Below are 23070 nucleotides of genomic sequence, written 5' to 3' on the forward strand. Positions count from 1 at the left end.
GCCCTTGGAGAGTGATGCACATTCAATAAAACGCCCGCACAAAACTTCTTCTATACAGTCTATTATTTGCTTGTGAAAGCACAGAGGGAAACAGCAGACACTTCCAATTTATGGGTGATCAAGGATGCATTTAAAGCCCATTATAAATGCCAATTTCCCCTCAAAAGTTTGAAAGGCAACAAATTATTGTGTGTGTGTGTGTGTGTGTTCCCCACAGGGAAGCCAAATAAGTTCAAGTGTTCGGTCACAAGGGGGGAAAAACACCCCAGCCCTACTTGTTTGCCTATTTCCCCCCTTTCACATTCAAAGCAGCTTCTCCACGTCTTATTTCATGTCTGAGTAAGTGCAATCAAAAACTTGACGGGTAGAATTCCCATGAGGGAAAAACGTAATCAAGATTTCTTCTTCCACCCCCATTAAGCTATTGGCGATTATCCTAATTAATGTTTATCACACTTTGATTACTCCTTGAGCCTGATTTGCAGGTGCTGAAATGCTAGCAGACAGTCCCACTTAGGGAGGTGCTAAACTGCCTTGTGGGGAATTGTAAAGATCAGAGCTGTCAGGCTGAACGCAGGCAGACATAAAGACATCTCACCCATACACTTACCAGTACATGGAGAAAGGGTGGGGGTTTTTCTGCAGCAGATTCAACAGGGCATGTTTTCACCCTATTTGCTTTTATTTCCGAACTTTACGTTTAAATAGAGTTGCTCTTCACCTCTGAGTTAAAAAGGTTCTCAGACCTTCACTTTTTAAAATATCTTCTTCATTTTGCTGCAGTAGGGAAGGGCTACATCATCTTATTGTTGCTGGCATCCGTCTGTCTTCAGCAACAATGGAGTGCACCTCCAGAGGTGAAGTCAAACTGCTCCTTAGCAGCACCTAAGTGACCTCCTGGGGTGGAAGCCTGGGCAGTGTGCCTGGAGGTCCAGGGCTGCCCATGTGACAAGACCCCCCTCTCAGCCTCGCTGATGTGGTCCAAAGGAAAGTAGAGCAATACATTTGGCACCAGCTTGGCTGCAGCAGTTGCCAGAAAGAGGCGTACAAGACGCCATCCAACCATCTTAGGGACTCCATTCCAGATTTGTGCAGGGTGTACTCCATAGCCTTTTCTTCTCCCAAAGATATCCAGTAAGGCAGGGGAGGTTTAGGATCAGAGCTTTCCTTCTCCTAGATGGGCTACCTTCCCAGGTTGACAAACTCCATCTGCCCCTCACTTCCCTCTACAGCATGCGCACGCCTCCTTGACCATTGGATGTACTACTGGATGGGTCTACTCTGCTCAACCGGCCAAAGCCTATCTTTGCCTGCAGGGGAAGTTCCTAACTCACCGAGGGTTTGAGACCCATCGGCTACCCTCACTTGGTTTAGCCGTCCAGTCAAAGCCATTCTCGGGGTGCGGCCATTGTCGCATGCTGACAGCTTCTAGTAGCCACAGGTGAGAGCTGAGTGCAGGGTGGGGACCAAAGGTGGTCAAAGTACCCCAGAAAGAGCACAAGGTGTCCCCCACCAGAGGTACTCCTCCTCCCCTAACACCCCATACACCCTCTCCGTCTTACGATGCTCAGGTAATGTCAGACATCCTAGGCCAGGGGTGTCCAACTGGTCAATCACGATGGACAGGTCGACCCCCAGATTACCGTGGTCGATCATGGGATCACTCGCACTGCGTTTAGTGTTTGTTCCTTTGTTGTATGCTGTAGCACTGTGTTCGTTTGTTAGCAGGATGTTGGTGGTGAGCGATTTATTTTAATTCCGCACACTTACTGTTTTAAAAAAGGTCAACAACTTTGGGAAGCCCCCCCCCCCCAAGTCAACAACTCTGAACTCCAGATCACTGCCAGTTTTCCCCCCCGGGAGTAGGTTGCAATCTCTTGGGAGTTGGACGTCCCTGTCCTAGGCCACACTCCATGAGTCCACTATGCAGCTCCTTCCTCCAAAAGCACTGCCCTAGTTTCTGGGAGGGGTGATGCCCATCGAAGGAGTAGGGTAGGGAGAATGATGGACATGGTTCCCTACGGGCAGTTCAGGGCTCATTTATGACATTGCCTTAAGAGCACAGGATGGAGCTGGAAAAGGGTTAATGGAAGATTTTTGGTACTAACATATAAGGGCCCTATCCAGATCAGGATTGGGTTACCTGAGAGACAACCTGCGTTCTGCAGGAGTTTCTCATTAAAGACCCCAAAATATCAGTAGCTTACTGCACAGTAACTGAGAGCAAGGCTTTCAGTGTGGCTAGAGAATCCACTGTGTGTACTTTCCAGAAACTATTAAATACATTTTGTTTTGGCACATTTTTCCAGCTGGATTAAAAGGTGCTTATTTTGCCTTAGGTGTTCATTTTTGTTTCTAAGCCTATTTTTAATTGTGGTTTGGGGGGTTTTTTTTTGTATTGTGACTGTTTAAAGGGTATGTTTGTCAATTGCCTTGAGATGGATATGAAAGACAATTAATAATATTAATACCTGAGAAAGCAGCAGAAAAATGAAAGCCCTTTTTCGCAGCAACGAAACACCTTTGAGAGAACAAGTTTCTACAGAGCACTAGTTTAAATGGGTCTGGGAGAGAAAATCTACGGTGCTTCTCGGTATGTTTACCAATTCTGCTCATAACCTTGACGGGCAACTTCTCTATTGATGCAGAAACAGTGATGGAACAAAGCAAGATCTCATCTGACTGTTTTGAAGAATTAAACATTGTAAAATTGACTTGGAAATATTGAACAGACAGTTACATAAGTACACAAAATCTATCATTCTGGAAAAAAACAGTTTATATACATTTTGCAAGTTGCGGTTGCAGGCATCTATTGTTAACTCAGCTTTTCACTTGCATTATTATTTTAAAAAGCCCCTTTGCATGCTCACCCATTTTTTGTTATCATAATGACACTTAAAAACAGGCAAGGGTTTAAGTTACTGGAGGTTTTTAGTATAAAAGCAAGTCAACTTGGCCATCTGTCATGGGTAAAAGCTGTCTTTAAACAAGGCTCCTCACACATTATGTTGTTTATATGTACACTGAAAAAGTAACAGATGATAAGCCTACATACTGGCACACTTGTCAGGAAGCTGGGATAGCCAGCAGCTCCACTATTGCTGCATAATGTGTGCTACAGCCCCCTTGCCCCTGGTTCTCAGAGAGAACCAGTCCTCTGCCTGGACTGGACCACTTCAAGGAGCAAAGTGGGGGCTCATGTGACTGAATGCTCCCCCATACAAGAGGGGGGGGACCCATTCAGACAGTCAGTGTGTCCAATAGAAGAAGACTTCTACCCTAACCTCCCCTCCTGCAACCAAATGGAATTTTCAGTCTGTACAGAACTATTTTTTTGTGTGGAGAACTATTTAATTTATTTATTTCTTACATACTGCCCTCTTGCAAAACATCAGAAAGGTGTACAGCAACATTTAAAAACTCTTAAAGTAATACGGGCGGAGGCCATTTTGGGCACATCCAATTGACGCAATGGACCCAGAAGAAGGCAGAATGGAGGTGAAATTGAGGCGGGGCAAAAAACTGCCCTGTTGACACATGTGGGGGGCTGGAACAGAACTCTTGTGTGATATGGTTATTGGCTGTATAGAACAATCATTAAAATAACTGGATGCTGAAGAAGATGTTAAACAATTGCATAGGCCTGTTGACATTTTAAAAAAGTCTTCAAGAGACACCTGGAAGTCAAAAGTAGAGATGCCTGCCCAATCCCACAGCTTGGGATTGGTGACACCAAGGGATCACCCACACTTTCACTTGACCCGTATTTCAATTGTATTATGTAACAATTAATTCCCCCGGGTCCAAGAGCTTTTCTTACTGTTCCACGGCTGTGCCCTGTAAAAATTCAATCGCACTCGCTGAATTGGATCTTATCAGATGCACAGAAAAGAGTTGTTTTGCTTAACCGAGCTTTAATTCAATGGGTAAGGTCAGATTTCAACAACCAACACCGCCTGGAGACAATAAGTCAGGTCATGAATCCACAGAAGTGACTAGAGGAGGAATGACCATTGGGAGGAGTGTAGAAAGAAGAAATGCTATGGTACATTTGCATCAGCACGGATGCCTTCTTCTGCCTGCCCAGCTGCAACAAAACAAGTCTCTTCCGTATTGGTCTCTACAGCCACAGCAGGCATTGTAACTCTCCAACAGCTTGACTTGACCCCCAACGACACACTCTTCTATTGTCTCTTGAGACAGACAGATGCCAACGTATGTTTCTTGTACAGATCTATAGTAGTGGGACCTTCATGTAAAATCTGTGAATCTTTATTGTGCTATTGGAAAACTGGAGACTGGAAGATGGTTGTCAAATCTGCGCTAAACAATACTCAAGCACGTATATAAAAGGAAGCTGACTCCGGCGTCAGCCTTCATTAAATGACATTGACATGAGTATTATTACAGCTCCATGTTCAGGATGAGATGCAAAACTATCCTTTTCTTAAATAAAAAAAAGTAGCACTTCTGACATACACTTTGTAGACTGCACACTTCTAACTTCCTGCAGCTTTTCCTTCCTCTGTATTTTTCACTCTTCAATTTCAAATCAGTTCATAAGTTTGCCACTTCCATTTGCACAATCTCTAAGATCCAGTCTTCCTTCTGTGTCAACGCTGCTGTTCTTCTGGCCGTCTCTTGCTATCGTACATCTGCACTATTGCAATGTTCTCTTTGTTGATTTTACCCATTTCTCATCTCCCAACCTCTTGTTTGCATTCTTCGTTCTGCCGCTCGACTTGGATTTTTCTGCCTGCTGTTCCATCCTCATCTTTGCCCTTCCTATAGGTCTTCCTGTCTAACTCCCTTATCCTTTTTGTAGTCAGTATAAGCTGCTCGTTTGTTCTTAAGATTTTAGTTTATCTGTCTACATGGTGTTTTACAAAGCAGCATAAGCACAAGGCAGATCCCTGATCTGAAGGGTCTTGCACACTGCTCTAGCATTTTAAAAAGCAAAATAATGCTGGAGGTGTTAGTTCATTTAAAGTTCTCTTTTTAAAGAGAGGGAGGGGAAGCTCCAACGTGCCGCCAAAAATCCACAGGAATGAGAGTACTGAATGAAATCCATTGTGTGCCCCTGGGCAAAATAAGATAGTCAACTTGGGTATCACTAGCACTGCATTTTACCACACAACTACCCACCCTTTAAAGCAAGAAAACAAAATTTAAGTTTAAAAGGAGGTAAGATGGGGTTGTCGTATTTAAAAAAGTGGAAATATGGACATAACAGTTGTTGAGTTTTGCCCAAAGTTGTTGAGCTTCTTCAACAAGAAAGAGTTCTTGAGCTATTTTTAATGAAATTCGACAAAATCTACACTTTCCACCCAGACACTGTTTACGAGGGCAAAATACCAGCTATGTCCAGGAAGTTGCGGATGTGTGGCAACCCTAGGGTAAGAATTGAAGATTAGGCATCTTGCCGCAAAGACCCAGGGCTTGGAGTCCCTAGGCCACCCCCTAACAAGGCCTCTGGCACCCACACTGGTTTTTAAAATGGCTACCTCCCTGAATAAAGTTGTGTTGTGTTCACACATACTGTATTGGCCTGAATATAAGCCTCACTTTTTTTCCAAATTCTTACCATAAAAAGTTAAAGTGTAGCTTAAATTCGCGACCTTACAAAAACTGGCTTTTACGATATCGCTGCTGAAACAGACATACGGTAAAATGGAACAGGTGTGAATGCCTGCAGAATTTTAAGGGAGCGGCTTATATTCAGGTATTGTCTTTTCTCTCTCTCCCCTCCCCCCTTGAATTTTAAAGGTGCAGCTTATATTCAGGTGCTGCTTATATTTGGGCCAATACGGTAGTAAATCTGTCCATGCAGTTACGGGTACTGTGTTGTTCTCCTGACATCCTTGGTGCTCTCCGGTCACAGAGAAATTTCTTCTCCCCAAACTACTGAGAGATTTGTCCTTTTTCATGAGTCTGTTAACAAAAGACTTTACGTGCCCCCCCCCCCCAGCCTCCGAGCCCTTTCTAATTTCAGACACGGCCCATTGACAGTACATTTAGTCAAAAAGGAAAGACTAGAGAGAGGGAGAGGGAGAGATAGCGTAATCTTCCATCCAAGTGTGAAGAGCAGACCTTTGGCACTTCTTCTCCCTTCCCTCCCCACTTTGTTGCTGGGAGTTTGCAGCAAGAGATATTTCAAGCTGCAGAGTGTTATATTTCCAGACAGCTCCCTCCTCACCAAACCTCTGACTGAAGTCAAGCCTGTAAAGTGAAGTGACTTCTCTGAATCCGCTCCTTGGGGGCCCAATGAATGGAAGAAACGCACCCATAAGAAAAGAACATGAAATTGAACTCCAGTGGGAGGGCTTAGGGGTTGACTGTGATGGGGAAAGGCAGGCCTTCCCGCTTTTATTAAGATAAACAAGACTGGCAAAGGAAACCTGCATATGATGCCTTCTTGCAAATCACAAGAGACCCGAAAAAAGTGGGTGGGGAGGGGGCCGGTATATCATGCAACCGGAGATAAACTTCCTTGGTGAGAGTGTTGCTGAATTATTTAAAGGAGTGTGCAGATAGCATTGATGTTGCGATGGTTGTCAAATTTGGTCACAACTGCTAATATCTAAGGGTTTTTTTATAATGGAAAAGAAGCACTGCCTGCCACAAAAAACCCACTGCCCCCCCTTTCACCTGAGCAAACCAGATACATCCTTCACACCAAGTTCCCAAATAAAGGTTCTGTCAGGCACCAACCAATTTAATCAGTCTCCTTTGCTGAGCTATCACTATCAGTGGCTGCTTCTTTGCATTTCTCGTCAAATTTCACAGAATTGGAGAGTTGGAAGGGACACTAGGGATCATCTAGTCCAGGGGTCAGCAAGGCTTACTGGACATGGGCCGGATCACTCCTGCGGAGATCCTCCGTGGGCCGGGCTGGAGCAGCATGATGCCGGAAAGCGCATCTGCGCGTGTCCACAGTGCCGGAAATCGCTTCTGCACATGCCCAGATGCTGAAAATCACACCTGCGCAGATGCAATTCCCGGCCTCAGGGCATGTGCAGAAGCGATTTCCAGAGCTGCGGAAGAGAGTCCCTGCGCCGTGCTGGTTTAGCATGGGGAATCGCCGAATGGGCGGCTCGCTTTGGGGGCAGCTCACGGGCCAGTTAAATGGCCTCCATGGGCCGCTTCTGGCCCACGCGCTTAGGTTGCTGACCCCTGAATTCTAGTCCAACCCCCTTCAATGCAGGAATATGCAGCTGTCCCACACAGGGATCAAACCTGCAACCTTGGCATTATCAGCACCATGCTCTAACCAATTGAGCTATCCAGGCATGGACCTCTAAAAACTGAAGGTATGCTGGGACTGAAGCAACCTTCTCTATCCTTTCACATGTAGCAGTCCAATTTTTCGGGCAAAACAAAGTAAACAAAAGGCTTCAGGTGAAAAACTAAGGAAAATGGGGTTCCCTCCCCACTTTTTTCCTGAGCCTTCACATCTCTACGACTCTTTCCTCCTGGGAAGTGAGTGGTTCCTCTAGGGACTCCTCAGTTTCAGCCCTTGAGTGGGTAGCTGAATGAGCCAAACACTTCCAGACCAAGCTGCCATGACAGGGGACCCCACCCTGGAGCAACCTGTCCAGACAAGCATGACCCTTCCACACTTAAGGAAGTTGGCCACAGCCAAAGCTGATTAAGGACACAACTTCTCTCTGGATGTACTATGTATGAGCCTTGTGCAGAGTCAAAGCACTGGTCCCACTAGCTCACCCTTCCAGCATTTCAGACAGGTGTATTTCCCAGCTTTACCTGGAACTGAAGCTGAGACATCCTGCAAGCATGCTAAGCAGACACTCTACCATTCCGCTCTGGCCCTTCCCTGCCATTTAAGTGCTAACTATCCTAGCAAGCTGAAGAGCGTTCCTCTGAAGCCTGACCTTCGTATAATATATGGGGAAAGGAAGAACTGCAGCCAGATTTGCTAAACACACCAGGCATTTAGAGTCAAAGCATGTAGGGGCTAACTATATCAACCTTCTGCACTTGGCATTTCCCAGAACGCAATTTGCTGGCCTAAGAGACGTTACGCTATTGAGCTGCTTAGAGGGTATACATACATTAGGGGCCAGCAAGCATACACATGCCGTGAGTAACACGCCTTCCTGGGGAGTTGAGAGTCACCATGCAGAGATGCCAGAACAAGCCGTCCTTAAGCGATACAAAGCTCTGTTCTCCCAGGGCACTGGTCCCTAATTGGTGGGCGTATGGCTCTCATTCAATGACATTTGACTCTTGTTCTGAAATCTATGCTGCATTTTAAGAAATAAACTGATGCCATTTGCAATTCCATCCAAGATCCCTGGGGCTGCTTTTGAGGTCCTGCTAACTGCAATATAGAAAGGACAGGAAAGGAGTCAAAATGCCCTGTAAGCCCCACAAGCGGCTATGCCGGTAAGGCTTATAAAATGGTGCTGCTGTGTGTTGCCAGCCATTACGGAATGTTATGTCTACACAGCAGGAAACATCCATTCTATTCTCCTAATGTCAATTGCTTCTATGATTACAATGCCCATCTCTGGAGAGATGGCAGGCAGGATGGCTCACTATAGAGGCGGATTTAGGGCAGCGCAACTGGTTCCACCATCACTGAGGTCCTTGGTAATATGCCGCCCTGTACAAGGCCATTTGAAGCCCTGAAGTCAGGCTTTGGGAAGGAAGCATGAAGCTCTGGCAGGGTCCTAGAGCCCTCCCTATCTCCTTCCCAAAGCTGGGCAAGCGCTTAATGGGCTTTGAGAAGGCGCCCTTCTTGACAACCACACTGCTCACACTGCCGTAAATCTGCCCCTGCTGCCACACTAAGAAAAAAGCCTAGGGGGCACCACGGGGCATTGCAATTACCGTATTTTTCGCTCCATAGGGCGCACCTGACCATAGGGCGCACCTAGTTTTTAGAGGAGGAAAATAAGGAAAAAAAATATTCTGAATCAAATGTTGCACTAAACTATTTAAAGCAGCAAAGCGGGCGGCTCCTGTCCACTTTGCTGCTTTAAATGGAGCCTCAGAGGAGGGTAGGAAGGGGAACCATGGCTTATCTAAGTCCAGTTAATAATGCTGAGCCTGACTTATGGCCATTGAGATTAGCCTAGCCATCTCAGTGGAAATCTGGGGATGCTGAGGTGGACTTTCAGTGGTCAAAGTGTGGTTGTGTCTTCCTGCCTGGCCTCTATTTCCTGCCCTCTTTCCCCTCTGCACCCCCGCACCCTGCTTTGAGGGAAGGAAGCGGAGCCATGGATCCTCTGCTCGCAACTGCAATGGATTCCCTCCACTTTGAAGCAGGAAAGTGGGAGAGGAGCTGCTTACACAAGTGTAAGCTGCTCCCCTCCCACTTTTCTGCTTCAAAGGGAGCCCAGGAGAAGGGAATCCACTGCAGCCGCAAGCAGTGGAGGATCCATGGTCCCTTTCCTTCCCTCCTCCGTGATTGCTTTGAAGCAGGAAAGCAGGAGAGGAGCTGCTTACACAAGTGTAAGCTGCTCCCCTCCCACTTTGCTGCTTCAAAGGGAGCCCGGGAGAAGGGAATCTGCTGCATTCGCCAGCAGAGGATGCATGGTCCCCTTCCTTCCCTCCTCCGTAGTTGCTTTGAAGGAGGAAAGTGGGAGAGAAGTTGCTTACACGAGTGTAAGCTGCTCCCCTCCCACTTTCCTGCTTCAAAGCAATCAGGGAGGAATCCCTGTGAGCAGCGGAGGATCCACGGTCCCCTTCCTTCCCTCCTCCTTAGTTGCTTTCAAGGAGGAAAGTGGGAGAGGAGCTGCTTACACGAGTGTAAGCTGCTCCCCTCCCACTTTCCTGATTCAAAGCAATCACGGAGAAATACCTGTGAGCAGCGGAGGATCCATGGTCCCCTTCCTTCCCTCCTCCTTAGTTGCTTTGAAGGAGGAAAGTGGGAGAGGAGCTGCTTACACGAGTGTAAGCGGCTCCCCTCCCACTTTCCTGATTCAAAGCAATCACGGAGAAATACCTGTGAGCAGCGGAGGATCCATGGTCCCCTTCCTTCCCTCCTCCTTAGTTGCTTTGAAGGAGGAAAGTGGGAGAGGAGCTGCTTACACGAGTGTAAGCTGCTCCCCTCCCACTTTCCTGATTCAAAGCAATCACGGAGAAATACCTGTGAGCAGCGGAGGATCCATGGTCCCCTTCCTTCCCTCCTCCTTAGTTGCTTTGAAGGAGGAAAGTGGGAGAGGAGCTGCTTACACGAGTGTAAGCTGCTCCCCTCCCACTTTCCTGATTCAAAGCAATCACGGAGGAGGAATCCGCTGCAGCCGTGAGCAGCGGAGGATCCATGGTCCCTTTCCTTCCCTCCTCCGTAGTTGCTTTGAAGGAGGAAAGTGGGAGAGGAGCTGCTTACACGAGTGTAAGCTGCTCCCCTCCCACATTGTCGCTTCAAAGGGAGTGCGGGAGGAGGGAATCTGCTGCAGCTTCCCCCACCTCCCGCAGAAGCCGTGCGCTCTTTAAAGGGGCTGAGCGGCTTCTCCTGGCTTTTCTGGGAGGTGCGGGGATTCCCCCACCTCGTAGAAAAGCCTGCAGGAGCTGCGCAGCCTTTAAAGAGGGCGCCGCTCTTTGGGGCTTTTAACCGAGGAGGGAGAACGGACCGATGCGGCCAGTCAGTCCCTTCTTCCTCCTGGAGAAAAGCCCGCAAGAGCGCACGAAGCTTGTGTGCGGCTCTTGGGGGCTTTTCCCGCCTGCCTCCCCCTTGCATTCGCTCCATAGGACGCACACACATTTTCCCTTGCTTTTTAGGAGGGAAAAAGTGCGTCCAATGGTGCGAAAAATACGGTAAGATGCCGTGAATTGAGCAGAGTGGAAGGTGAGAGGAAGTGGAGTGCTCAATTTTGGCCTCACAGAAATTTGAAAGACCAAAGTCCGCCCCTGTTCATCTAATGAGCTATGTTGTTCTTTGCTGCTGCTCTGCTTATTCTTCTGGCTGCTTTCAAGTTTCTCTTCTACCTGTTGTACATTGGCAATTTGTAAATCAATCGTTTTAAACAACTGGACTGAAAGCTGGCTTGGGGGACCTTTTGACAGAAAGGTGGGATATTAATGTTTTGACAAGCTGTACTGGTTTGGCTCCAAGGCTGCTTCTGGCACCAGCTGCAGCGTTCATTTTCCGCACCCCCAGCAACACTGCAACAGTGTCGGATTTACGTATAAGCTAAACAAGCTATAGCTTAGGGCCCCACTCTCTTGCCCCCTCAAAAAAAAAATTAAAGGAAAGAAAAAACTGGATGTACATTTCCAAAATATAAGATAAAAAACAAATAAAATAAAACCTATTTGTTATGTGCAATTGGCTTTAGATACCTCTTAGGTCCATAAATTACCATATAGCAAATATTCAACACAAAAAACAGCGACAATTCGATGTTGGCAAAGGACAGCTGGACATATAAAGGGCCCCATTACCTTCAGTAGCTTAGGGCCTCATCATACCTAACTCCAGCCCTGACTGCAAAGGGTGTGGTTTCCAAATATTTCCCCGTTTCCATCTGACTTAGGATTCATGAAGAGGGAAACCACAAATACCATGTACTGTGGCTGCTGGGAGGAGAAAGAGAACCACATATACAGGTAAAAAAATGCAATTTTACCTGCAACATAGAGGCCCATTTTAAAGCTAGGGCCTCAAAAGGTTAAAGACCATTGCCCTAAAAAACATATGAAGAGCCCCACTGCATGAGACCAAAGGTCTACCTACATCAGCATGGCAGCCCAAAGGTCTACCTAGTTCAGCATGGCAGCCAACCAGATGCTCATGGGAAGTCAGGAAAAATATGACACCCAAAGTAAGAAGGGCCAAGGCGGAAATAAATCCAAGGATGCCCACTCCTGGAAATTCATATTTGGGTGGATGTGTCTGAACCCAATCCAGGCTGAAGTCTGTATATGCTACACAATTCTCATGACTTGCTCCTCTCTTTTCCCCTTGCCCACCATGTGAGAATATAGCCGCCTCTTTATTTAGGGAGAATCCCCCAAATTACTATGCCAGCACTGCCCTGGTGGCATCCAAAGTTGATCTGATAATCGGCTTAGGCCAAAGGTCTCAGGCTACAGACAGAGGCCACTTGTTTTTCAAGTGCCACTAAAAACCTCCTTCAGTTTCTTTCGGAAGCAAAGAGTCCTGCCTGCAAAATCCCAGACTCTTCAAAACGCACGTGGCTTCGATCAAGTGTCACTTGGCATTACACAGCATGTAATGTACACAGCATTACGGTTAACAAGGGTGGCAAGTACAAATCTCCCCAATAAGTTTTTAGCAGGTATTGCTTGGCAGCAGGGACAGTGTTCCATTTTGGAAGGGTAGCCATGAGGACAACGAAAAGCTTCCTAGCACCTTAAAGACTAACAAATGCATCGTACCATAAACTTCTTTTGTGGCATGATAAAACCTAATTCATACATTTTTATGTGCTTTTAAAAAAGAGCTCGGACTCTGGTCAGCCACTTACCTACATTGAGCAACTCATGTACTCAGCGTGTCTTTCGGAACATTTGTTTAACTGAAGTGCTGGAACCCAGGATACGAGGGGGCTGAGTCCTGTGCAATTTATAAGGACGAGCTAGGATTGGTCTCCCAAGGTGCTGTGGAAACTCTCTTGAGGGAGGCAAGCAATCAGGTCATTGTGTGGGCAGGGGTGTAGGAAAGGGGGGGCAGGGGGCGGTCCGCCCCAGGTGCCATCATGGAGGGGGGTGACAAATTATCAAGGAACAATTACAGCCCTACTAGGGTGGTTCATAAAAAACTTTTTTTAAAAAAAAAAATGCCTGCTCCAAAGGTCTTATCTTACTGCACTAGGGATTATATAGCTGCATATGAAATTGCATGCATATCAGTTAATATCTCGACCCTCCTCCACGAAAATAGCTGTTTACTTGGCTGTTTTCCTATGTCGTGAAGGCTGAAATTTCAACAAAGCACGTGCCTTTGCCAGACTCTTTTCGGGCACCTGCTAAAAGTATTCTTCTTTAGGCAAGCATACCTAGATGCTTAGGAAGTTGAAGTAATTTTAATCTTTAATATTTTAGCTTTTGTATGTTTTAAAGTTGGATAGTGTTTTAAAGTTGGATAGGTTGGATAGTGTTCTCAAAGCTACCAGCATGAGTATGACCAAACTGCGGGAGGCAGTGAAAGACAGAAGTGCCTGGTGTGCTCTGGTCCATGGGGTCACGAAGAGTCGGACACGACTAAACGACTAAACAACAACATGTTTTAAAGTAGGATTGTTAATTTTTCTTGATTTTACTGCTATGGTTTTTTTTGTTTTGTTTTGGTAAGCCACTTTGCAGGTTTTTAAAAATAAATTTTATTAAATAAACAAACAATAAATATAAATAAAATAACACAAGCCAAAACACAATCCATCTTGTAGATTTAAGTATCTGTCCATAGTCACCTACTTGTTATCAGAGGCTCAGAATCCACATTCCTTTGTAAGAAAATATGAAATAATGTAAAACCATTTTTGCAGGCAAAAAAAAATCAAAAAAAAAAATCAAATCAATTGGGGGGGGGGGGTGACAAGAAATTTTCTGCACCGGGTACCACCTGACCTCCCTATGCCTCTGTGTGCGGGATCGCTGGCCTGCCTGGATAATGATAGCCAACCAGCAGACATCCGAACTACTACCGATTATGGTTTTCAATGCTTCACTTCAAAATGCTGGAAAGTTGTCCAACTCTTGATGCAGATGTCCTAGACAGGAACCATTCTGTCTCCAGCTTCCCACTTTCCCCCTTCTTACTGTGTTACTGGAGCACATGGTAGTCATTTTGCAATAGAGTGGTGACTTACGGATCACCAAGAAGGGCAGGACAGGGCACAAATAAACATAAAATTGTAATATGCTAATGTATTTAGCAGGGAAGGCTGTGAAGCATGTGACCTGTTTGCCTGCTCAGTCTGAAATCCAAGTGCTAGCCATTGATGGGCTGTTTCAGGAACCCTTCCATCCTCCCTTTCTTAGAACTGCTTTATCTTTAAACTGCACTCGAGTTTGACAGCCCTTCAAATAGAGGACTTTCCTCTGTAAAGCACGAAACGTGGCCTCCCTATTTTGCAAGCTCAGAGGCATCTGGGTTGTATCTTGTTGCTGGATACCTGCCCTGGCCTATGCAAAGAGTTCTTGAACTGGTTATCATGGAACACACAAGAAGGATTGTGTATGTACTGGGCTTTTAAATAGCAGCCCCAACATCTTGCAGATCTGCGCCATTTATTCTGCAGGTCATGGATTAAGAAGCTTATGGTTCAGCGACAGGTATGTGATGGTCATGGGGAGAGACAATAAGTTACATAGAGGCTACTGCAGCACACCCTCTGATCACTGGAATGCTATTCAACTCCTCTGGCCTCCAAGATTTCAACACACATTTCCAATAAAATCTTTACACACGGCATCTAGAAACTTTTCAAAACATAAACTGAAAGCCTTGGGAGTCAAGAACTTCCTGACAGTAAGAGCTGTTCGACAGTGGAATTTGCTGCCAAGGAGTGTGGTGGAGTCTCCTTCTTTGGAGGTCTTTAAGCAGAGGCTTGACAACCATATGTCAGGAGTGCTCTGATGGTGTTTCCTGCTTGGCAGGGGGTTGGACTCGATGGCCCGTGTGGTCTCTTACAACTCTATGATTCTATGATTCTAAGTTTCTGCAGTTTTTGGCATTCAGGTAGAAGTAAAACACCAGCAGACACAGAGTCCTGCATTACAGACAAACACACCTTTAGGATGAGGGGGAAATCTTAGTGCACATTCATCCCCAAGAAGTCCTGTGATGGTGTGATATAAGGCCCAGAGTCCTTTCGACCAGTTCACTGCAGATGCTGCACCAGAGGCACTCCAATCCATACCCTCAGCACAACTCTCTTTTTGAAGGCTCAAAGCTTAACACTTCACCCTGATAAGCCAGAGCTCCCCCCCTCCCCCAAATGTGAGATCCATACACCTTATCTCAAGATAGCAGAAAGAAAAGGTCATTCTCTGCTAAGTGGTGAGATTCTCACCTTGAAAGCTTTCCCTCTGATTGGCACAGAACACCCAAGGTTATGGAACTTTTAATCAGACGCCTGCATAATTACCGAATCATTATTAATTATATCAGAGAGCTCCAAGGAAAGGCAAAGCAAACAAAAGGCCTGATGGAGTCTCTCCTGTTGTAGGAAAGAATTAGTAATTACAAGCCAGAAGTGCACTCAAGAGTAAGGGAGCAGTGCCACGGCTGGCGTTCCGAGATTTGAGTGTGACAGGCATGCTAAGAGAGGGAGCCCTTCCTCCTGGGGAAGGATGGGAGGGGCACTGCGGTATACAGAAATAACTCATACGTTCCTGTGGCTAGAAGGCAAGGGTGGTTAGCCTGGGCCCCCTTCCAGATGTTGCCAGACTACAGATCCCATCAGCCCTGACTGGGCTGGCTGAGACTGGTGGGAGTTGTAGTTCAGCAATATCTGGAGGGTTGCAGGTTAGTCACCCCAGCGTAAAGTGTAAGACCACTTCAATTAAAAGGGCCACCTGTGAACTGGAGTCCTGCCTCTATCTTTTGTCATAATATTGCAGACATCCCTTCCTGACATTCTGCCTTCTGCTACTGTACAAGGGGAAGCATCTGGGGCAGAATGCCCCTGAAGAGCAGTTTCTGGGGATCATGAGAAAGCTGCTAAGCTCATGTCTTGCTTGTGAGCTTCTCATAAGCACCTGGTTGGCCACTATGACAGCAGAATGCTGGACTTGACAGGCCTGTGGCAAGCAGGACCTGACTGCAAGAGCACAAGCTCCACTTGCAATTCCTGGCCACTGGGAATGTTTGCATTTTTAACATTTACTTGTTTTGTGGTGGGTGGGTGAAAAGAGTGCCTTTGCTATACACTTCTCAGCACTTACCTTAACTAGCCTCTTCAGTGCACATTACAGTGGTACCTCAGGTTAAGTACTTAATTCGTTCCGGAGGTCCGTACTTAACCTGAAACTTTTCTTAACCTGAAGCACCACTTTAGCTAATGGGGCCTCCTGCTGCTGCCGTGCCGCCGGAACACAATTTCTGTTCTCATCCTGAAGCAAAGTTCTTAACCCGAGGTACTATTTGTGGGTTAGCGGAGTCTGTAACCTGAAGCGTATGTAACCTGAAGCGTATGTAACCCAAGGTACCACTGTACTGTTTTAAAACCACACAGATCCAAGGCTACATTTGTGATGTGCATGTAGACAAGGGTACAGAAATAAGATCTTGCAGTCAGTGTAGCTGTTGATGCAACAGCACTTAATTTGTCACAGCCTAACAGTGCTCAGAATTAACACTGTAAGAACAATGAACGCCTGAAGTCTAAATCGCACCCGCTTTCTTGAAAGCTGAATTATATTTGGAAAGTGGCACCCTCACCCCAACACCCATTTGCGGTATTCCAAATTCTGACAGCCCCTCTGCAACTGGAAGGTTGATTTGTTTAATTTAGACCATTTATATATCCCACGTCTCCATATGCTCGAGGCAGCCCACGAATAGATACACAACACTCCATTTAAGAACAGAAGCAACTTAATAGACTAAAAAAACCTAAGCAACGTCAGAGTAACACTTGTGTCTCAGTGACAATTCAAATCATAATGCAATAACTGCCCAATATTGTAATTCAGTCTCATTTTACAAGGTAGGCAGGCTCTGCTATGTTTCCTAAAAGCTGCTGGGGGAGACACAGATGGAGATTGCTCCATAAACATGAGGCTACTGCTGTGATGCCCTGATACTTGCTATGTCATGGGTGGGGAACCTTAGGCCTGGAGTTCTGAATGTGGCCCCAGGTCTTTCTGCATGGTCTTTGGGACTCTGCCCAAGCAACACACATCCTTGCTATACCTCTTAACTGGCCCCGCTCTGCACCCTCCTCTACTGATTTCATGCAACTAGAATGTGTCCTGTGATAAGGCCTCTGGTTTGCCAGCATGGAGAGTGGAGCATGTCTGGCCAACCTAGATGGCCCCAGAAGGTTGAGCATGGGGGAATGTGGCCAGGATGCCCATGCCTGCTATAGATATTCAACAACACGCAAATAAGGAATGCAGAACAGGGCCTTTTTAGACTATCTTAACAGGTGGTACCAAGCAAAATAGGGAACACAATTTTGGTTACCGTCAACATTCCTGTGGAAAAGATCCTGGACTAGATTTCTGAATAGCAGGGGGGCTACAGGAGACTTTCCTAACATATTATTGTTGCTGGGAGAGCTACCAGAATTTTGATCATCTGGTTTTTTTGGGGAGGGCAGGGGGAGACTTTCCAATCCTTAATTTGTTGGGCATTAATCAACCTCCTCAGTTGTGTGTGGGGGTAAGGCAGGGGCAAGGGCTGCCTGGACTCACAGAGCTGCTGCTTTCACAACACTGATCCATCACACAGAGATATGAGGGCAGGCAGCAATCTGGGCCTATTCAGATCCCAGCTTTCTCCACTTCTTGGACTGCCAGACACCAAGCGGCTAAAAAAACCTAAGTGGGTGATTAAGCACCCCCCCTACACACACAATGTACTTCTCCGTTTCCCACCGCACAATATGGCTGAACCATACCTGTTGAAGATATCGCTTGAGACTTTCTGCAGGTACTGAAGTGCATCTGCTATCTGGTGAATAGTTTCTTCCCTGTGGAGGTCAGGCTGGATGAGGGGAACAGAGTACGTCTGTCCCTCAAGGAAATACTTCCGGGTCACAGTAGCCATTTTTGCCTGAGAAGACAACCAACAGCTTGTTAAAAGTTTATTCATGCCCATGTCAGCATCCTGATTCCTGGGAGTAGAGTTCTATTCTAGCCTCCCCACACTTAGTGCCCCCCAGATGCTATGGACAACAACTTCCATCAGCCCCAGCCAGCATGGCCAATAGCCAGGGGCAACGGAGTTCTACTCCAACAACCAGCTCCAAAAGGTTGCCTTGCCAACCCCCGAGTTTTCTAATGCCATGGAAAGCTCTACGGCAGAAGGCTTTTGATAGTGTTGATTGTTACCTCCAAGTCCATCCCTTTGGACTTCTAGAGGGTCTGGGATCATAAGCCCATGGCAATTATTTCAAAGATGCAAGAGCAGATCAAATTCACAGACGCAACTGCATTAGTGAGTTAGTTGGTTTTGCCCATCCTCACAACCTATGCACCAACTAGTGCCTCTAACCATTATTTGTACACAATATTAGTAATTGTGAAAATCCAAGTGCTTCTACATGAAATTAGAGCTCCCCGATTTACTCCTCTGCAGGGCCTGTACCAGGATTTGGGGACTGTCAGGCTACAGAGGATTTGGGGAGGGGAACACAACCCTTCATTTTCCACTGGGTGCTTGGGAAGATCAAAGTGAACCTCAGGGCCCCAGGCATTTGATCGACCCAGCAAACCTCTAGCACCAGCTCCACTCCTCTAGAAGCACATGCCCAGAAGTCCAAGTGGGATTCATTTCTTACTAGGAGATGAAGGCAGACTGGTAAGACAAAAGGAAAAAGCTTACGCCAACAGAGTTCATCCGACAAACCGGAATTTACTCCACCACCTTCTGGTACTGAGATTGTTCCCCCCATGAAGAAGTGATAAAGAGAGCATCAGACAGTGGGTCATAGGATTTGGCAGCTCCATCATCAAAATAAGTCAGGAGTGTTGAGCAGTATCAATTCAAAACGACAGACTGGCAGGAGAAGCCAGAAACACCCTTGAAGTTGCAATGTTTTTTTTTAAAAAATGAAAAGTTGTCAAAGAGGCTTTTATCTCCCCTTGTAACAGACAGAAGTGGGCCAAGCAGTGGCCCATTTTTGAGAGGGCTACACCTCGCTTCCAGATGAGAAGTAGTAGGACAACAGGGATGTCAAGTAGAAGAACTGGAACGCTTTTTTGGAACACATCTAACCGCAGTGGGCTTCCTCAGGTTTGAAAAACAACAGCAACTTGTGCTGAGGTTCTGGAAGTAGCAAACACAAATGGGAAATATAAGAGTGTATTTAACCTTTTGTTTGAATGGACAGAAAGCAGAACCAGCCATTTTGATCCCACTTGAGACAAATTTTTAGCACAGTGTCCAAGAGGACTTATGTGCATGCAAACTGTCCATGTAAAGGTTGCGTCCGCTTGGCTGGTTATTCAAGGATCCTTGAAAGTGCAGGCACAGTCTACATGGTATAACGAGTCCCTTGTAGAGAGATCTCAGAACCTTTTGAGGACAAGAACTGGCTGGACCCTGTTGATAGTTTTTGTGATCTGTTGGTGCACCACAATCAAACCATTACAAACAAGGTCGCCACCTTTAGGCAACAAATTCACTGCAATTTTCTAAAGATGTCCCCTATGAACCGCAAAGAGGATCATCCACAGTAGTATTTTGCTGGTGGTGTTAATCTCAATTTGTACTGATAATTTTTAGTATTGCATATTAGTACTATGAATTGTCCCTGCTTCCCTAGTGTTTGTCCTAGCAGTTTAGATCTGCTACCAATTTGTGACTGTGGGTATCTGTACCATTCACATGTTTTGTAATGTTCACTGTGCCGCAGATAAATAAAAGTGCTCTGGACAAAAAGGAGTGAGGGGATAGTTGTCACAAGCCCTTCACGGTAGTAGACTTCAGATTTGAAAGTTTTGTGGACACAGAAAACATCCAGCAATTCTGCCCAAGCTTTCTTAAGCACACCCACAAAATGCTGTTCCTTAGTGCTCTATTAGCAGTTTGATATTTGCGTGTAGTTTTTGGATAATGCAAATCCTTACGAAGCTACACTGCCATTCTGTCAAATCCTATCTGCGTTGCCCAGCAGATTATTGGTCCTCTTGTCTGTATTTGCATCCAATGGGGGAAAGCATTATGTATTCTGTCCTGAAGGAGCACAAATCAGATAGATAAATCTTTGGAGAGTGGAGGATAAACTCTTGATTCAGCAGAGCTATTTGAGGGTGGAGATGTGTTGATCTCCAAGTCAAGCAACCTTCAATTTGCATTTATTTAGAATAAGCAAGGAGGTGGCAGATACCTAGGTAAGACAAAATGAAGAAGGGTTTTTTTTTGGGGGGGGGGGAGCTGAAGTCTATTTATACCCTGCTTTAATTAAACTGTGTTCCATGGTGTTATTAAGCAGCAATCAAAGATGCAGATGGTACTGATTTGATTGGCATGAGTTTCACTGCACTGAATAATAAGAAACTTGCCCCTATAAATAGGTCTAATCATCATCTGATGGGTGGAAGGAAGAGCTGGGGGAAAAAGCATAAGTATAGGTGTAATTAGGCCCTCCAGCAGATTGCACTTCACAGGCTGTTTGGCTGTTCTCATTACCTGGCACTTCTCTAAATACAGCTTCTGTGCTGATGAGCAGAGCCTGGATAAAGATCTTAAGAACCAACATCAACTTAATTCAAACAGCTCTGGGCCACATTCACTGTCAAAATGCACTGTTCTGCAGCAAGGGAGGCCAGGTGGAGCTAGCCTCCCAAGATCTGAAGTGGGCAAGTGCCCCAACAGGGAATTGTTATCTCCAGCTGTGCCCTCCTTCCCAAGTCTCAGGATGAGCTAATTAAACTGGGCAGGCACAGCCCGTCCAAGTACACAGAGGAGCTGGCAGAAGAGGCAAACAGTTCTGCAGCTTTCAAAGAGATGGTGGTTATCTTTTCCCTTGACAGAAAGCCAGTAGTTCAAAGCGTGTCCCACAAGCAGGCAGCTGGAACGCAGAAGGTTTAACTTCCTGATTCACACAGGAGACAAAATGTTCACATACAAATGGTTTAAACCATGAGTTTCCAAATGGTGGCTGCAAATTTCGCCAAGGTGGACTGCAGTGTGTCTGTGAAGGATGGTGGGAGAAGGATCCTCCTGAGGCCCATTTAGCTACATAATAGGTTCCCGTCAGCCATCTTCATGTCGGCTTTTCTCAAATGAGTGGTCACATGAGAGCATTACATAATAGCTTCCCCAGCCCTTAGAAGGCTATAGCTATGCTGACATCAAATAGGAAACAAGAAAAGAACATAAGAAGGAAGGACTTCTGCTGGATCAGGCCAAAGGCCCATCTAGTCCAGCACTCTTTTCTGACAGTGGCCAACCAGATGCCCATGGGAAATCCACCAGCAAGACCCGAGTGCAACATCACTCTCCCCACCCGTAGCAACATGCACACACACAACAAAAAAAGAGACGTTTTAAGCTCAGGGGCTCATTTTGAACACACTCAGTGTTCCCCGTGGCAGAAACTTTATGGATTTCTAAAGTATTTGGTCAAGTAAAGCTGACCGACTCTATCTATTCTACAACCAGGAAACTCCTTTCTTAAGCAGCTTGCTAGCTTGTATGTATGCTTGTGGGTCAGTGTCTATCAGAGAAGAAAGCCTCAAATTATCTCCCATTCCATTAAATAACTGATGCTAACACAGTGTGTCCCATGAGTGCTTTAGACAAGTCAGTTCTTGGTTCCCACCAGAGTACTTTGTAGGGCTGTGAAGGGCATCTGGGCTTTTTGTCAATCTATTTAACAGCTCAACATTTAAGACAGGGGTGGGCAACCTGTTGGCCCCCAGATGCTGTTGGACTATGGCTCTCATCCTGGTGGGAGCTGAAGTCTAATGACAGCTGGAAGGCCACAGCTTCCCCACTCTTTTCAAATCCCTCCTTCTTTTGCATGAAGAGTATTAGTGACCTTCAAGTGCCAGCAGCATCTTCCATTGGCTGCTACAAGCAGATTTTTCATAACCTTGTCAGATATGGTAGGCCCAGTTCCACAAGGGAGTCCAGCCATTCCTTGACCCCATCAGGGTGTTAACCTGGGCCCAGCTATGCATGCATAACCAGCAGTTATGACGGCAAGTTGAGCAGCCATGATGGATCAAGATGGATGCCACTGTTGTGTCTGAGACATGTTTGGGTAAGCTGCTTGGATCTCTGTGCAATTTTTTTTGCTGTACTAATTGAAATGCTGGCATCATGGTAACAGCAGCAGAAAAACTGTCACAAAGCCAAAACAAAGGTGAAAGCATATAATGTTTTGTCAAGCCAAGGCTGGGATGCGTCAAAGTGTCCTGTGTGGAAACCCACTGATAAAGAAGGGGTCCCAGTTACTTTCTTCCCCCATCAACAAATATTATTGTACTTCACAGTCTACATCTTAAATGGATGTACCCATAACAAAATCAATGCAAAATTGATGGAAAAGTCCACCCTCCTGGTTCTCTTACTAATTGGTATATTCAGGGTTTCTTTCTTTCTTGCTGTGTTATTTGCCTTGCTTTGCATGCTTCACCCAATTGGACATCACAAAGCCTAGCCTACTACCTTCGATTGGTAACTATGAATTTTATTAATCTAATATACTAGGAAACATACAACTGCTTCACAACCAGATAAGCTGAACGGAGTTAGGAGACTGATTGCATTGCCAATACTATTCATTAGTTCATACCATTATTAAACCACTAATTCATTGCTGTGTTATATCCAGTTGTTTTAAGATGCTATGAATTTCATCATACGTAACTTGCTTTATTTTCAGATATTTATCTTAGGTAACCTATCTCCTATAAATTCTATAAACTTTCATGTTACCATTAAGCTCTGAACACAAAAAAACCTAAGTGATTTGTTTCAGGTGCACCCTTGAGTCTGTGATTTTCATTGGTAAAGCTTTAAAATCCCTGTTCCCCGGGGTTGCTGCTGAGCAAATTCCAGCCAGGTTTGGGGGAGCCAATGAGTATTAGCGGATTTGTCAGGGTGTGGTGTGGTATGTACCAGTCTTGAATGGATCAAATTCAACACAGGGATCTCCGTTTTGTAAGGGGCGGGGCTTTTGGACTCCACTAACCTGCATATAAATTAAAAATTTGCCCAGGTATTTTATTGAAAAGAAGCTGGCATATCACCTTTCAGAAAGAGAGCAGTGAAGCAAGAGCTGTCTCACCCTCATTGTCCTTTCAATCACAATATACTTCCTTCCAGACAGATAAGTGCCGATCTTAAGGAACACCTTAGCCATTTTGACATCCTTTCCTATTTTCTTCAGTAATTGACAAGACACTGGAAAAGGCCAGCTTCAAAGCTAACTTCCCCATTATCTGGTCCCATGG

The 23070-nt window shown here is 45.7% G+C and overlaps 1 protein-coding gene across 3 annotated transcripts in view; it reads right to left on the reverse strand.

Annotated features, from left to right (window-relative positions):
- The window catches only part of WASHC1 (WASH complex subunit 1), a 57161-nt gene that overhangs the window by 19561 nt on the left and 14530 nt on the right, over positions 1-23070 (reverse strand). For 2 of the 3 annotated variants that reach the window (XM_083401527.1, XM_083401525.1), the window contains exon 2: positions 17562-17716. In XM_083401527.1, the coding sequence (XP_083257653.1) occupies positions 17562-17710 (149 nt within the window). In that variant the 5' untranslated portion in view covers positions 17711-17716. Of the gene's footprint in view, positions 1-17561; positions 17717-17994; positions 18091-23070 lie in introns of those variants that run through there. The other variant, XM_083401526.1, reaches the window with a different exon arrangement.

The sequence above is a fragment of the Podarcis tiliguerta genome (assembly GCF_965153285.1).
Source record: "Podarcis tiliguerta genome assembly, chromosome: 10".
In the NCBI taxonomy this organism is placed as follows: Eukaryota; Metazoa; Chordata; class Lepidosauria; order Squamata; family Lacertidae; genus Podarcis; species Podarcis tiliguerta.